The 14,711-nt window shown below is 49.0% G+C and overlaps 3 protein-coding genes across 3 annotated transcripts, besides 1 other annotated feature; 1 reads left to right on the top strand and 2 right to left on the bottom strand.

Moving 5' to 3' along the window:
* Positions 1-361: 361 nt before the first annotated feature.
* On the bottom strand, positions 362-3,200 carry NFIA_006510 (lipase ROG1 family protein; the record flags this gene model as incomplete). The annotated part of the gene is made up of 2 exons (XM_001259181.1): positions 362-2,222; positions 2,305-3,200. 2 exons carry the CDS (start codon positions 3,198-3,200, stop codon positions 362-364), a joined length of 2,757 nt encoding a protein of 918 aa, XP_001259182.1.
* A 1,008-nt stretch (positions 3,201-4,208) lies between these two features.
* Positions 4,209-6,535, top strand: NFIA_006500 (transcription factor IIF subunit TFG1; the record flags this gene model as incomplete). The annotated part of the gene is made up of 4 exons (XM_001259180.1): positions 4,209-5,558; positions 5,621-5,926; positions 5,983-6,220; positions 6,291-6,535. 4 exons carry the CDS (start codon positions 4,209-4,211, stop codon positions 6,533-6,535), a joined length of 2,139 nt encoding a protein of 712 aa, XP_001259181.1.
* A 550-nt stretch (positions 6,536-7,085) lies between these two features.
* Positions 7,086-13,418, bottom strand: NFIA_006490 (tetrafunctional fatty acid synthase subunit FAS1; the record flags this gene model as incomplete). Its single annotated transcript, XM_001259179.1, has 2 exons — positions 7,086-7,571; positions 7,626-13,418. 2 exons carry the CDS (start codon positions 13,416-13,418, stop codon positions 7,086-7,088), a joined length of 6,279 nt encoding a protein of 2,092 aa, XP_001259180.1.
* Positions 13,419-14,344: 926 nt separating this feature from the next.
* Positions 14,345-14,365: a microsatellite.
* Between the last annotated feature and the right edge of the window lie 346 nt (positions 14,366-14,711).

Genomic DNA, 14,711 nt, shown 5'->3' with positions numbered 1-14,711 from the left:
ACAATGTACATCTCAGACACGATGACACATCAGTTTGGCAATATGTAAAACTCAGCATACCTAAGGTATTCTCCGGCATGCCTGTGCCCTGTAGTCTAGATGCCTACATCCGGCTTGTAATTACCGGCATTTTGGTCTACGTGATCAAATGATAGTCTGACTCTCCGCCCTAGCTATTGACGGCTTGGTTGCGCGCCAACGGTGCTATTCACCCCTTCATGAGTTCTGGCCTTGTTCGAAGGGCTTACTGCGTACTGTCGATGTTCTCAACGGTCGAGTAGCTTGGATATGCATCGCTGAGAAATTGGCCGGCGCCGTATGACCTGCAAGTTGAAGTCGTTTTTTCATCCAACAAACCAGCCTAGGATTGAGTTCCACCATCCGTATCACAAGTTGTCCCTACAGGTATATGTGCCTCCTGGACGCTTTCTCCCGGCCTTTTCTGAATCTCGTTCAGGGAATCCTGTCGAAAGTGACTATCGACGAGATGTTTCACTACGGGCCAGCCGTACGCATTCGTGAACATCCGCCTCACGATGATGTTATTGTGAGCATCTGGTTCAAGGCGAACAAGGACTTTGCGCCATGACATTCCACAGTGATAAGCCCTGGCGATTTTTTCCTCAACTTTCAAACCAGCGGGCATCGCATTTCCGTCATTGGTAGAGCGACTTTCATCGCAGCCTGAATCCCGCGGACCATCAGAAGCCTTACTCTCAAAAGAGCTCAATGGCGAGGTCTTGCGCTTGGCAGACAAAGGAGGTATGTCCTCGGGGTGATATATACGGTCGTGAAAGATTGTCTTTGGCCTGGAAGCAGGATTAACAATAAACTGAACCGGTGGTAGAGGTGGCATGAGAAGATCTCCGGCTGATTCAAAAAATGTGGTTCTTGGGGGAGCGTTAAGCCCGGATTCCTCGTAAGAAGAGTTTCGCGAAAGAGGTTCTTCAAGGGGAAACGGTCTAGAAGTGGACGCATGGGCGAAGTCAGATGTGGTACTCAGAGTCTGACTCCGCTTGTAGACTTTTGTATGTTTATGCCTAGATGATACAGTTGTTGCTCTTTTTGGCCGAAAAATCGAGAAAAACGCGCTCAGCGGGTTGAGCGAAGGCTGAATCGAAGATATCTTAGGTTCCTGATTCTGTCTTGAGCCGCCTAGCTCTACTTGCGGCTGATGGTTTGCGCTTTCGCCAGTGGATAAGACCGGAGAATCAACAATGGAAGCATTTTGGACTGTCTCAGCTTGCCTTTGTTGTTGGACCTCCTCTGACGGAGAATTGATCCTGCCGCTATCGCGATGGTCAATTCTGGCGGGCGACGCATTGCTATCGATAGGAGAATGAGGTGACCGAAGTGAGACCGAATTAGCACCGGTCAACTCTGCCCATCCCCATTCCGCCATTGTGCTAACAAGGCCGTTCTGCCTTCTTGCCTTCTCAACGCGCTCCAACCCTCTCCAATCAAGAAATAATAGGCACGAAGTTCGCAAAGGCACAATCCCATCATTAACCACGTTTGAATAGACCGTGCGACGGTCAAACTTGGAAAGCGCCTCATGAGCTGGACCACAGGGAAGTACTCTTAGCAAAGGCTTAGGTCCATGATCTACATGGTCCCGTGGCTTTGTAGAAGTACCTCTGCCGCCGATTACCGCCTCCCATCCGCTCCGTACTCTGGGAGCAGTCCAGCTTAACCCTAGATCCTGGCCTGTCCGGCCGACAAGGCCGAGATCGAGAGCAAAGCGGACATACATAGGGTTCTCATTGCTGAGCCCAAGGAAAGGTGTCGCTAGAGCGATGAAGTTGACAGGGCGGATCAGATTAAAAAATTCAGGCGAGTGTTTCTGAATGTATGCAATGGCATACGTCTGAACCAAACCTCCAAGAGAATGCCCGATAAAGCTAATACTCGTAATCTGGTAGTAACGATGCTCGTCTTCTGCCTCATCTGCACGAGTTCGAGACTCAGAAGGGTCGTTAAAAACATTTTCCTTCGCACTCTTCCATGCACCGAGTGATTCAGTGAACGTTTTAGTTCTAGATTGTTTGAGTGGTTTGTAGGGTTGATCTGGGTATGTCATGAACAAGACGTATTTCGCAAGTCGCTTGCCGAGATACTGTATTCCGCGTTCAGTACGTACTGCATTACCAGCAAAACCTCGAACTATGACTTGTTCGTCATCGATATCGTCTTGATCGGCCGAATCATCATCGCGAATGGAACTTCAGCCAACATTAAGTCAGAAGGGTCAAAGGGATAGCCAAATAACATAATTGTCTTAACGCAAGCAATTCCAAAGCTTACCGATCTAGAGAAGAGACGCCATTCGGCACCTGCGGAGTTAAATGTTGTCTCAACTTGCAAGATGCCCCTCTCTGTGTTTTCTTAGTTGCAGCGTCAATGCTTTCTTTCAAGTAAAGCATGTCTGCTCCAAGGTTGCTGTGTAGACCATGTGTAAGTACGACGAGGTGAACTTTTTTTCGACACGCACAGTTTTGCCGAGTGGTGTCGGGTTGGTTGGCCCTTTCCACTGATTCCCCGTTCGTTGGTGGTATATTCGACGGAGATCCAGTGTGGTCAACGGCATCGTGTTGAGATGGGAAAGGAGGCGTATTCCAGAGACTGGCGGTGTCATCTATACGCAAACAAACCGATTTCGAAAAAACGCCTTTCGTAGCAACCACTTGCCTGCCTTTCGTTGTGGGCTGTACATGATCCTGTAGGTGAGCTGCCGGGTGAAGCCTGCCGACCGATAACCCGCCACTGTAGGGGAGTTCAACTGACTCCTCATCACGGCCGATGAGTAGCTCATAATTGACAATAGCTGTGGTGGAGAAAATGACCTGCGATATTATCTCGATAACCCAGGTCACTTTTTGAATGCTGTCGGGTGATGCGGGCGTCTCTGGAATTCGATGCAGGCTTTTCGGTATAGGGATCATTGCTTTCCAGCCCCCTCCTGCCTTAAGGTATGGTTCAAATTGAGGGATCCCCTCGATTTCCTCATCCTGGGAATGGCCATGAGGGTCGAATGTGGAAGGATAACAGGAGGCATAAAGAGTATATGGCCCATGCAGGTACGCAGCCCGCAGTGCGATGGCAGATGTGTTTCTGACCTTGACATGTAGCGCATCTGGTAGAGGATGGACATTGTCAGCTACCGGTGTGTAAGTCACTGTGTATCTGTTTGAGAACAACATATTAGTATATAAGTAGAGTATGTAGGAACTACGCCCGGTAGGACCAAGGAGAGTATAATGTGATACAAAAGACGAACCTGATTGCTTCTCCTACACGGACACTGCCAGCTTGATGCACCAACAGCATATCAGTAGCTCTTTTGGTTTGTACTGTGTCTGCTTGCCACCCAGTAATTGAATGAAATTTGAGGGACTTGAATTGTGAGGAAGAAGCTATTTCCTGATCCGGTCTTTGGGAGGTAAGATACAATCGAGGCGTGATGAACATCTGGATATAGACAGAATCATCTCTGTTATAGTGATGACCACAATTCTTATGATCTCCAAGGATATTGTAAAAGCGACGGTCCGAGATTGATAAATCATGGCATTATATAATATGCAAGAAGTTGAGAAATACCCTGAGAAACTAGGGGCAGACCAGAGTGATTTAGCCTCTTCGCCACGGCACTGATCTACATAAAGATCATTACAACAGTACCTCTGTACGACCAGAGTAAATATTATTCTCTAATATAGTTATTATGAGTTATGGTGCTTTATATGCGCTAAAGAACCACTCTCTATTCGGTAATGATTAAGTCTATGTATTATTCTGTACTCCTAATTTACAGGCCACAGAGTTTGCATACCTTCACGTTCTCTTATGGTTGCAACTTTTTAAGGAGATACCTGTAGGTATCTAGTGCAAGCTCTATCAGTATTTCTCCCTTTAGTCATGCAATTTCTAGATAACTATGTACAAAAATCTATATGGTACTCCCTGCTAAGGTAGTTAGCCCAGGTCTTCTTAGTCCTTCCCTATCCACATACCCAGTCATGTGAATGATAATATGATAGCTATGGTTATGTAATCATAAAGACCATACATCACATCACCTCCTATTGCCTCTGAGAAAGGCGCATAAACAGATTCCCAGTTGTTCTTGCTTATTCATTAATAGCACTACTGACATCTCTCTTAACCTAAATATTATCTCAGCAGGCGCAGTTGGAATATAGGTCACTATGACTTTACCTGCCAGTGATGCAAACTCACAAACTCACACAAGCGCTCACAAAGCTCCGCCGATGCGATTTCGCCGTCCTAAAGTTGCAGACCCTTTAGTCAGGCCAAAAAAGAGGGTTATAGCACGACCGGCAGCTACTTCGGCTTCTTCTGTTGGTATAGACACAAAACCAACAACTCGTCCAGTAATTCCCGATATCACCCCCGCGACCCAAGCCGAGAAAGCTGCCCCCGGCGCCCCCCAAAATGATTTCTCAGTGAATGGTTTCAGCGGTCCTTTACTGTCTGAGACTTATGTGGATTATCCCATAGTGATCACGAAGCGATCGTTGCGAGTAGGCTTGAAACATCACATCGCTCGCTTCGCGTCCAAGAAGACTATCGATCCTCGTGATGAGTCTCAATTTACTCGACCTGTCAGACTTCAACGTCGAGACCCTAGAGCAAAGACGCAAGAGATGAATCAGGACAAAGGCCAGACACAGAAGTTGACGCCTCAATCTAGTCACCAGTTAGGCGATGCCGAGAGGGAGGAGCTTGAAGCTAGAAAGGCCGCGAGAGAAAAAGAGCGTGCTGAAAATTTGGCCCAAATAGCCCCTTCCATGGGGTCAGCACCCAAGCGGGCCAATGTTCCGAAACAAAAGACGCAGCAAGTGTCGAAGACAGACATGACACCTGAAGAGGTCGCCAGAGCACGAATTAAATACGAAGAGGCTTTACCTTGGCATCTCGAGGACTTTGACAACAAGAATATCTGGGTGGGAAACTACGAAGCCGCTCTTTCCGAAACACATGCCGTATTCATACCCGAGAATGGTAGGATGAGGATGATACCAGTAGAGAAATGGTATAAATTCGGTGCCAAGAGCCAATTCAGAGCTCTAACCATTGAAGAAGCGGAAAGATTTATGGCAAAGAAAATCAAAGATCCCAGGTGGTTTATGGAAAAGCAACAAGAGCAAGCACAGCGTAAGGAATTGGAACAATTCGCAAAACAACGGAAGGTTTACGCTGGTAAACAAGGCACCCCAGCAGGTGCTGACGGCCTGGAAGCCGATGAAATGGATTTCGAAGAAGATCGGTTTGCGGATGATGAAGAGCACGATGATCTTTTCAACGAAGACGAGGAGACCAAGGCAGCGGAAAAGCGGATCAAACAGGATCAGCTGAAGGCAAACGTCTTCGATTTGAAGGATGAAAAGGATTACGAAGAAGAGGAGCTCAGGGAAAAGAGAGAACGGGAAGCTCGCCGTATACTGGGCAAGAAGGTCCGCAAAGCCCTCAAAAAACGAGAGAAGAATTACGACTATAGCAGTGGCTCTGATGTCAACCCCTACTCTGATGAAGAGGTGTGTTCGTTTGGATCCTATCTGGTTACACAGTTACGCTAATGAGGTTACGTTCAACTTAGAGCTCTGATGATAGCGAAGCTGAACGATTACGGGAAGAGGAGCGAAAAGCTGAAGAGGAAAAAAATAAGAAGGATTCAGCTCCCTCGACAAGGGGAAATGTTACCCCATCTGGCCGTCCGAAGCACACTGAACCTTTGAAGAAGGGCCCAGGTGCAGCGTCGCGGAAACGGCTTGGGTCTCCAAATGTATCAGATGCAAGTGGCACAGATACCTCTCGCAAAAAGGCAAAGAGCAAGCATCCTTCTTCTCAGCCTACGCCCCAGCCAACTTCTCGTGCCCTGTCGCCAACTGCGCCTCCAGGACAGGTGAGTTTCTCCAACCGTAGCTGTCTGTTCATTGCACTCATTTTTCATCGGTACAGGTTGGTAAGAAACGCATCCGGAACGTCGCAGGAGCGGGATCGGTTAGCGATGCTGATGGGGGAGCCGCCTCTGGAGGGGAGATGAGTGAAAGTGGAAAAATCAAGAAATTGAAGCTTAACCCACCTGCAGCGACATCACAAGGCGGAACTCCTCAAGGATCCAGGGCAGGCAGTCCAACTCCTATAGGCAGTAAGGGTCTCGCCGCAAGTCGTGCTAGCAGTCCCGAGTCACTGAGGGGTAAGATCTCACTAGATGTTCATGTTTTCACCGCTGCCTGTCCGCCTATAGAACTAACTTCTGCATGCAGGGCAAAATCGCATCTCTACACCGGTACCTTCCGGGACTCTAAGCTTCCCGACTCCAGCAGAAATCCATGCCGCCATACCTCAAACTGGTATACTAAGCAGTGATCTTCTGAAAATTTTTCGGCCTCGCATAGGCGAGTCGAAGGAGAATCACCGCAAGTTCATTGCAATAGTCAAGGATGTCGGGGTGTACGGAAAAGAGGACCGGCTATTGCGACCAGGTGTACTGAAGGATGGTCAGAGATAAATGAGACTCCGACAACACTGAGACGCATTTGTTCTCCAGGACCTTTATAATACAGAGGGTCTATCGCCGAGTCACGCCCAATGCACACTCCTGCAGTCTTCCAACATGAGTAGTATCGAGCGCTCGCAAGGCTATTCCTAGTTTTCCCTTTCTTACATTACATGCGTGGTCATGGAGTAAGCAATTTTTCGGCACCGACAATCGCTAGTGTTGACTTGGTACTTAGTTTGTCGATATGGCGATATAACGTTTTAGAGCGTTGCCATAGTCGGCCAAACTAACTCCGTTTAGCGATGACTCTCAGGTTTTCGGTTTGGTCCTGCGAACGCAGCTCACACAGTGGCCAATGAGGAGCAATGCGATATAATCAAGCTTTACAGACCATCATATAAAGAACAAAAATATAGTGTCATTAAACCTAAATACAGAAATCTATTATGTTGGGCTATCATACGAGATGTGTAAACGAGGGCACCAAGAAGCAGAACCTAACGCTAAGGAAGCATAGCATGGAAAGGCCAGGACTCTGTAATCATCTCCTTTCAACTTTTCAGGCAGTGTTGGTGCCTGTGGCGCGTGAAGTGTTCTCACCTCCCTCTTCATACTTGTCCCAATTTGCCAGGATATGGGCGATCCGAGGAGAGTTTGTGAGTCGGTACACATCCTCGAAGTACTCCTTTGTGATCTCAAATGGGCGGGCAGTGACATTTGGAATATATTTGCCAATCAACTTGCTCGGATCGATGGTAGTTTTGTTGATTTTCTTCAGCAGGAATGACCGGAAAGGCTTGACACCGGAGCGAAGGAAGGTGCTGTGGAAAGGCACGTCGATTCCTTTCAGCGGAATAGTGGCGAAGCCTCGCTCCAAGACAATAGGCCTGGGCTTCGACTCGGTTTGTTTGACACATTCATGAATGATCTTGACAAGGTGAGCCTTCAAGTCATCCAAGGACATGCTCTGCATTAATGCTGGAATGTCGATGTTTTGAGCCTTCAGATAGTTGAGCAGATTTGTAAGGCAATCAAGAGCGCGGAGCTGTCGAAGTTAGAATGCTGAGATATTGAGGAGGAAGAAAGGGGGAACACTTACATCTCCAGCAGCAACATACTGCATATTTGCGACATTGTAGTTGACAATTTCCAATAGCCAACCTGTTTGCTCAGCAATGTTCTCAACGACGTACTGCAAGGCTTGCTCATTGAATGTCTTTGAGATGCGACTTGGGTTGACGGCGCACATAGAGTAGTTCGAACGTCCTTGTTCATCTCTTTCGACAGCAACCTGCATAGTCAAACCACGATAGAACACGACGGAAACCAGACTCTCAATAGGCATGACATCCGCAAGAGCGGCGAGAGCGGAGTATTCACCCAGGGAATGACCAGCGAAGCTGCTATCTCTCTGGACGAGACCCTTGGAGCGCATATCCTCGAAACTTGCCTTCTCCATCAGTGTCAGTGCCGGCTGCGTGAACTGAGTTGCAGAGAGCAATCCAGACGGCGACCGATATGTGTATGATGTCGTGTCCTCATTGATTTCTTTGAAGATCTTCTCAGACTTAATCGTGCCGTCCGCATTGACTGTCTCGAAAGTCATCGACATGTAGTTTTGGCGAATGGCTTTTCCACGGGGACCACCAAAGTAGACAGTGAGCTCCTTGGGATTGTTTTTGACGATATCAATGATGGACAAGCCGTAGTTCTCGATAAAATGACGATCTGCCCGATCCCAAACCTCCCTGGCGACAGGGCTGCTGCTGTACAGCTCCATACCCATTCCCTGCTCCTGAGAGCCCTGTCCAGTGAAAACATAGGAGGTTACTGGTTGCTCGACTTCGGCTTCGCCCAGAAGAACCTTATCTTCTGTTTCCTTGTTGCTGGCCTCAACCTTGATGATTTTACGGCCGGCCACCATACCGACATGCTGTAACTTCACGGTGATCATATCATTGGGGAGGACCATACCGACGAGGGACACATGGAAGCCTCGAACACGGCCGATATTGTTTTCAGCGGCCCAGGTCTCGACGAAACTGCGAACAGCGGCGCTGGTATACATGCCATGTGTGATGGTCCCCGGAAGATTGGCATAGCTAGAGAAAACACGAGAGACGTGAATTGGATTGTAATCGCCTGAAACCCGAGCATATGTTTCATTGGATGCCGGTGCGCGCAAAACGAGGGGTGTCTTTCCGCTCAACGGAATAGGGTTTTCGAAATAGACTGGTTGTTCTATGGACGTACCATTGCGTTGAAGATAGTCAATGACCGGATTACCATGAGAGGTTCCGGTCTCGTAGTCCACTGTTGCAACCTGAATGACTTCCTTTGTGGGAAGTTCAAGCAGCACCTGGCCGACTGTCTGAACGTGGCTGAATACAGATTTGTTTTTGAACCGGATCAAGCTCTGGAGACGGAAAGTGAGAGTCTGACCTAACAATTCGACGTCGGGTTCGTCTAGACGGAACCACTCTTTCGACCGTAGAATTGCAACATCCCTGCTTGAAGCAAGGTGAACTTGCATGGGAACCTCATCCTTGCGCTGGAAAGTGTTCTCAAAATCCAGGTACGATCCTCGGTATAGGAATTGACTGGTGACATGCATGATTGGTTGCCTGTCTCTGTGAATTGTACCGCATACTTCAACCATTTTCCCGGAATCTTGGTTGATCACAGCATTGATTTGGGCAGTTGTGTCCAACACGTCTCCAACCTTCAAGGGTTGAGCACCAGGGACCATTTTGAATCCGTTCGAAAGATGGACCAGTTTCAAAAGATCCCCGTCAATTGTCCGAGGGAAGATGGGCTTGGTGATGGCCTGCCAGCCAACAACAATGGCAAAGTCCATGGGAGCGAAGACTTCCTTTCCGGGCCTATCGACGAAGGCCTCCCCAGTATTGCCAACAGCGTGCACGAAGTCAGCGACAGCTTGGGCAGTGATAGTTTCCCGACCACCACTAAATGTTGCCGTGGTAGGGGTGTCAAAAGGGACATCCTTGCTACCAAACCAGACCCGATAATAGAACTCCTTAATGCGATCGTTGCGACCATCCATGACTTCCCTGATGGGTGCATAGCCGGCCTCAGGATGGTACGTGAACAAGAAGCTCAAAGGCACAACCCCACCCTCTGCAGTTCTGCCTTCGAAGAGTGTGAGACTGATTTGACCTTGGTCGTTGACCTTCACCTCCACAGTCTTGACGAGTTTGCCGGATTGATAAGGCTCTCTCACACAGATGGTGGTCTTGGATGGTTCCTCTGGATACGAGACCTCCACGTACATCCCCGGGGTGGGTGCGACGATCCGCTTCATCGGGTTTGTCTGGAAACGGTGACCTTGAACAAAGACGTCTGCCAAGAAGAGAGCGTGCCTCCATGAGTATGATTTGCCAGCGAGGAGGCGTAACCACAGGTCAAGATCAGGAAGATCGCCTGAGGGAGAGGATGATAGACGATAGCTGATTTTGTTTGTATCTTCAGAGATCGTGAGCCCGTCGATGTCTAACTCACTGACGGCTTCATGAAGCCGGCCTCCGAAGTACTCAATGACAGGGATCTTGGACTCGTCACCGCCATAGACGTCCTGGAGAAGACCCTTAATATGACCCTGATGAATACCATCCAGGATTTGTTGGACAGGCTCGTCTATGGTGTTAGAAAATTTGGCTGCCATTGGACCTTGCAAAATACAGGTCCTTCCGACATCTTGCCCAACCACGGCCTCCAAATCCTCACTCTGCCAAAGAGAGTCCTTCTTGAACCAATACTCGAAGTTCTCGTCCAGTGCCGGCACAAATGGGACAGGCTTCTGTCCGCGCCGCTGACAAAGCAAAAGGAAATGATGAACATCCTGCGCATTGATTAATTGAGTAGCCGCTTCAGGGTAAGCTGCTAAAATGTTGTCAATTGCCGGATAAGGAGTATCGAGCTCGGAATAGTTCTGCAGCAGAGAAGCCTGCCCTTCCTCGGTGGTGAATCGTTCCTCGACGCGACGGATGAAATCGCCAGTCAACTTCTTCAAAGAGGCATCAATCCAGCGCGATTCATGCTTGACATACATGAGTTCTACCATACGATGAACCACCTCGGCGTACGTCATGTCTTCAAGATCGACCGCCTCACCAGCGGCATTACGGCCGAACCATACTTTTTGAAAGTCGTCGTTGAGTTTCTTGATGATATAATCACGCTGCTTCTTGAGTTCTGGCACGCGCTTCGCCTTGTCAAGTTTGAAGATTTTCTGATCCATCTCGTGCCAGAACAGAACACCTCTTGTCGCCAACTTATGAATGGGTTCACCCATCTCCGAAAGAACGGTGACCACACCGCCAGCAGGACCCTTGTAAGTCTTCTCCCAATCTTTGTCATCAAGACCAGGGGCGTCAGCAATTGCCTTCTTAGCATTCTTAGATGTGTGCGCTTCTTTAGCAATCATCAGGCGACTGCCAAAGAGGCACCCGTCGAAGGGCATCGGGGGATATCCGAAGCTTGAAGACCATGCTCCGGAAAGATAAGGGTAAGTGTCCTCAGCACCACCGAAGCCACTGCCAGCGACAAGGACAATGTTCTCACACCGTCTGATGCGGCTATACATTTGTAGAATGGGTTGGTGAAAGTCTTCAAAGGAGTGATGACCACCACCACGACCACCGGTCCACTGAAGGATGACAGGAAACCTCGGGTTGGCTTTGGCGATATTGATGACCTGCTGAATAGCATCCACTGAGCCTGGCTTGAAGGCTATATGCTTGATTCCCAGGGTTTCAATGTATTCATTGGCGACTTCAATGGAAGGAACACCAGCGCCGATTGTGAGGCCTTCAATGGGTACACCGTCGGCCCTCAATTTCCCGATGAGAGGAATTTGCCAAGCCATAGCTCGGGGGTTGACGTAGATCAAGTTGACAGTAATACCACGCCCAGGAGGAATGGTCTTTTCGATCTTGGAGATGGCCTCTGTCATGCTCTTTCCGTTGTAGTAACCACCCCCAGCAAGTTCAATGTGGTATCCCGCATTCATTGTTGCGGCAACGAAGTCCCAGGGCACCGTAGTTGGTGTCATACCGGCTACCATGATGGGAGGGATGCCCAGAAGACGGCTCATCTTGGTATCGACGAATGTCAGGCCCGTTGCGTTCTTCACAAGACGGGGGCCGTACTCCTTAACCCAATCAATGGCATATTTTACAGAGTGCTCATCGCGGTCAAACAGCTCAGGTTTGTATCCGACCTCGGCGTTGGTGCCATCCATAGCCCCCGCGAGAATCACTCGGACTCCAGTACCATCCTTATTGCGGTTCGTAAGAACACCAAGACCTGAGATACCGCCGGGGCCGAAATCGACGATGTGAGTGGCCCCTTGGAAGACAGTTGCCTTCTCCCAGTTGACTGCATCGTGGGTGATCATGCGAACCAGAGATGGAACAATATTGGCGTCGCCACTTTGCCGGAGATCATCACCCGTCTTGGTGTCGTACACAGGGATCGCAAGGGACTTAGCTGAGATTTCGATGTCCTCCAGGTCCTCGAGGATACGGTCGTACGCTGCGTAGAGGTACTGGCTGTGGAATGGCGCGGTTATTGGCAAGAATCTGTTGACGAAGCGAACCTTGCGCTGCGTAAACGGAACCCGGTTTTGATCCAGCCCAGTGGGAGCCTTGACTTTGCGTAGGCGAAGGTTGAGACCGTAGAGGGAAAGAGGGGGTCCAGTGACCACAAAATTACGAGCGCTGTTGACCAGGGAAATAGAGATATGACGATCGGCAGGAAGATGCTGATTGGTGGTATCAATGTGTTCCTGGACAGCAGATCTCGGCAGATCTCGAATGGACAACATAGGGGTTGGGACGCCTTCCCCGTTCTCAATAGAATCCTGCAGCACGGATGGGGCAATAGAAGTCCGAGGGTAAGCCTGCTGACTGCGAAGACCAATCCAGAAGAGCATTGTCAAGGCATCTTTGGCCGCTTTCGCGAAACTCTCCCATGTTGTTGCCGAGGCAATCGCTGCGGCGGTGACCACACCTTGAGAGTGACCTGTAGTGCCGCTGAACCGCTCCAGAATCTCACCAGGCTGCCGACCTAAAACCTTGCAGGTAACCACAAAATGGGCCAATTGGACTAATCCAATTAATGGCAAACTCACAGGAGCTGCCACAAGGTAGTCGGTGTCGGGCTGGGAGTCGCGATCCTGGAGCCACTGGATGACGTCCAGTCCTTTGGGATAGAGCTTGCTGGCCTCCGGTTCGCGGGAAAGTTGTTGCAATAGGTCAGCGGATGAAGAGATCAAATCCTCCACAAAAGATGGGTAAGTCATGTAAATTTCCCTCAGCTCATCAAAGTACTCTTCGATGTTGCCCTGACCACCGAAGACTGAGTAAATACTGGCTTTTTCTTCGGAGGCGGCTCGGAATAGCGCAGATTCGTAAGGCTTGGTGGGCCGTCCAGCGGCGGCCCTTCCGGCATAATAGGCCTCAACAACCAAGATTTTCTTGGCAGTAATACCCGGGAGAGCGGCTGCCACGGCATGGACATCATTTCCGCGCATGAAGGCTCTTTCGAACTCGTTAAGAGCTAGCTTCAGGACTTCCAGACAGGTTCCCTGTGCATCGTCCTCGCCCTCTTCGACCTCGCGAGCAACGTGGCCGATATACCGTGCTACAAGCTCGGCCACCGAGGAGGGCTCATCGTCCTGAGCAAGCTCATCTGTCGGTTGTGGGAGGGATGCCGTAAAGGTATCTTTTAATTGTGAAGCATAGAAATGGAGGGATGTAGGCACGAGGAAGGAAAACTCGAGTGACCCATGAGTCAGAATAAGTGGCCGCAGTGACTGTGAGGAGCGTGGCGTGTTGATGCCCGTCTGGGGGCCCGTCGATGCTCCGTACATTTTATCGAACTCTTGTGTCTATCCCAATGGAGCCGAATATGGTCGTCGAATTCGCGCGGACACAACGGGATTCTGCAATTGATCAGATATCAGAAAGGAAACAAATAAAAGCTGGTGGGTATGTCTCTTCTTTCGCTCATTCCTGCAGTCGATAATTTGAACAACAGCCGGACACTTTTTGTATTTTCTCCCCTCCCCTTCTTCGAAATTCCTCTCTTCCCATTTCTTGTACGCTTCCCCGAGCAAAAATCAAGAGGACGACCAGAGGTCTAGTCAATGCTTACCTGTTGCTCCAAAAACTGTCTGCAATGCTGGATGACGCTAGCTTTGATTTCACATCAACTGGATCGTCCTCCAGTAATTGAAAGAAAGTAGAAGAAATTGGAAATCAGGGGAACAATAAATCGTGGTAAAGAAAGAATTAAAAGATTTACAGCATGGAGACGAAGGAGCATAAAACAATATACTCCCGTCACTGGCAGAGTCAAGAAGGGACGTAGATGCGGGATGGGGGGGAAAAAAAAGACTGCAGAGAGTCCTCAAGCTTTGGCGTCCGTATTCTGGAAATGGGAACAAGAAAGATTGGAGAGACGCACTAGGTAGGTAGGTACACTCCAAATCGAAATTATGAATTACCTACTCCGTACTCCATACTCTGTAAGGTAGTACCTTGTAGATTTTCTCTGGTAAGTACGCACTAGTGTACCTACAACACGGTCCGTCATCCAACAAGATGTCCCGAACAGATATGCGGGCTAGATCCCTGCACACATCAATATGTTGAACCGGCCGGAAGGAGGAGGGAAAAAGCCGAGATTTTGGGGCTGGTTGAATAGGAACTGGCCCAATGAGGCATGGCGGGTCATACCACCTCCCCAAAGGTCCAACGGAAATGGTTGGGTTGAACATGATAAGGTTGTGACAATACATGACATGACATGACATGAAGAGGACATCGGCCAGGATGAGACTTGACGGCAAGCCGACTATCTTATGGTTGGTGAGTGGTATACTGTAAAAAGGTACGGGATGAGATTCACTGCTCCTTAAGAATTCTCTTAACTTATTTATAGGCTCTAGATGGATCACCCTACTCAGCGCAATATCAGTTTATTATGAGTGAGCCCTTACCTATGTAGTAAATAATTACAGACCTCAGCCATTTCTTGAAATAAATCTTTTCAAGGTACGAAGTATCATTTGTACGTACCGTGGTTGGGTGCGGCTCGAAATGTTGGAAGCTTACCTACCAGTTAGATACCACCTTACTAAATCTAGGTACTAGATGAAGCT

The sequence above is a fragment of the Aspergillus fischeri genome, genomic scaffold (assembly GCF_000149645.3).
Source record: "Aspergillus fischeri NRRL 181 1099437636265 genomic scaffold, whole genome shotgun sequence".
NCBI lineage: Eukaryota > Fungi > Ascomycota > Eurotiomycetes > Eurotiales > Aspergillaceae > Aspergillus > Aspergillus fischeri.
Note: the sequence above shows the minus strand (reverse complement) of the source record. Positions and strands in the feature narration are given on the sequence as shown.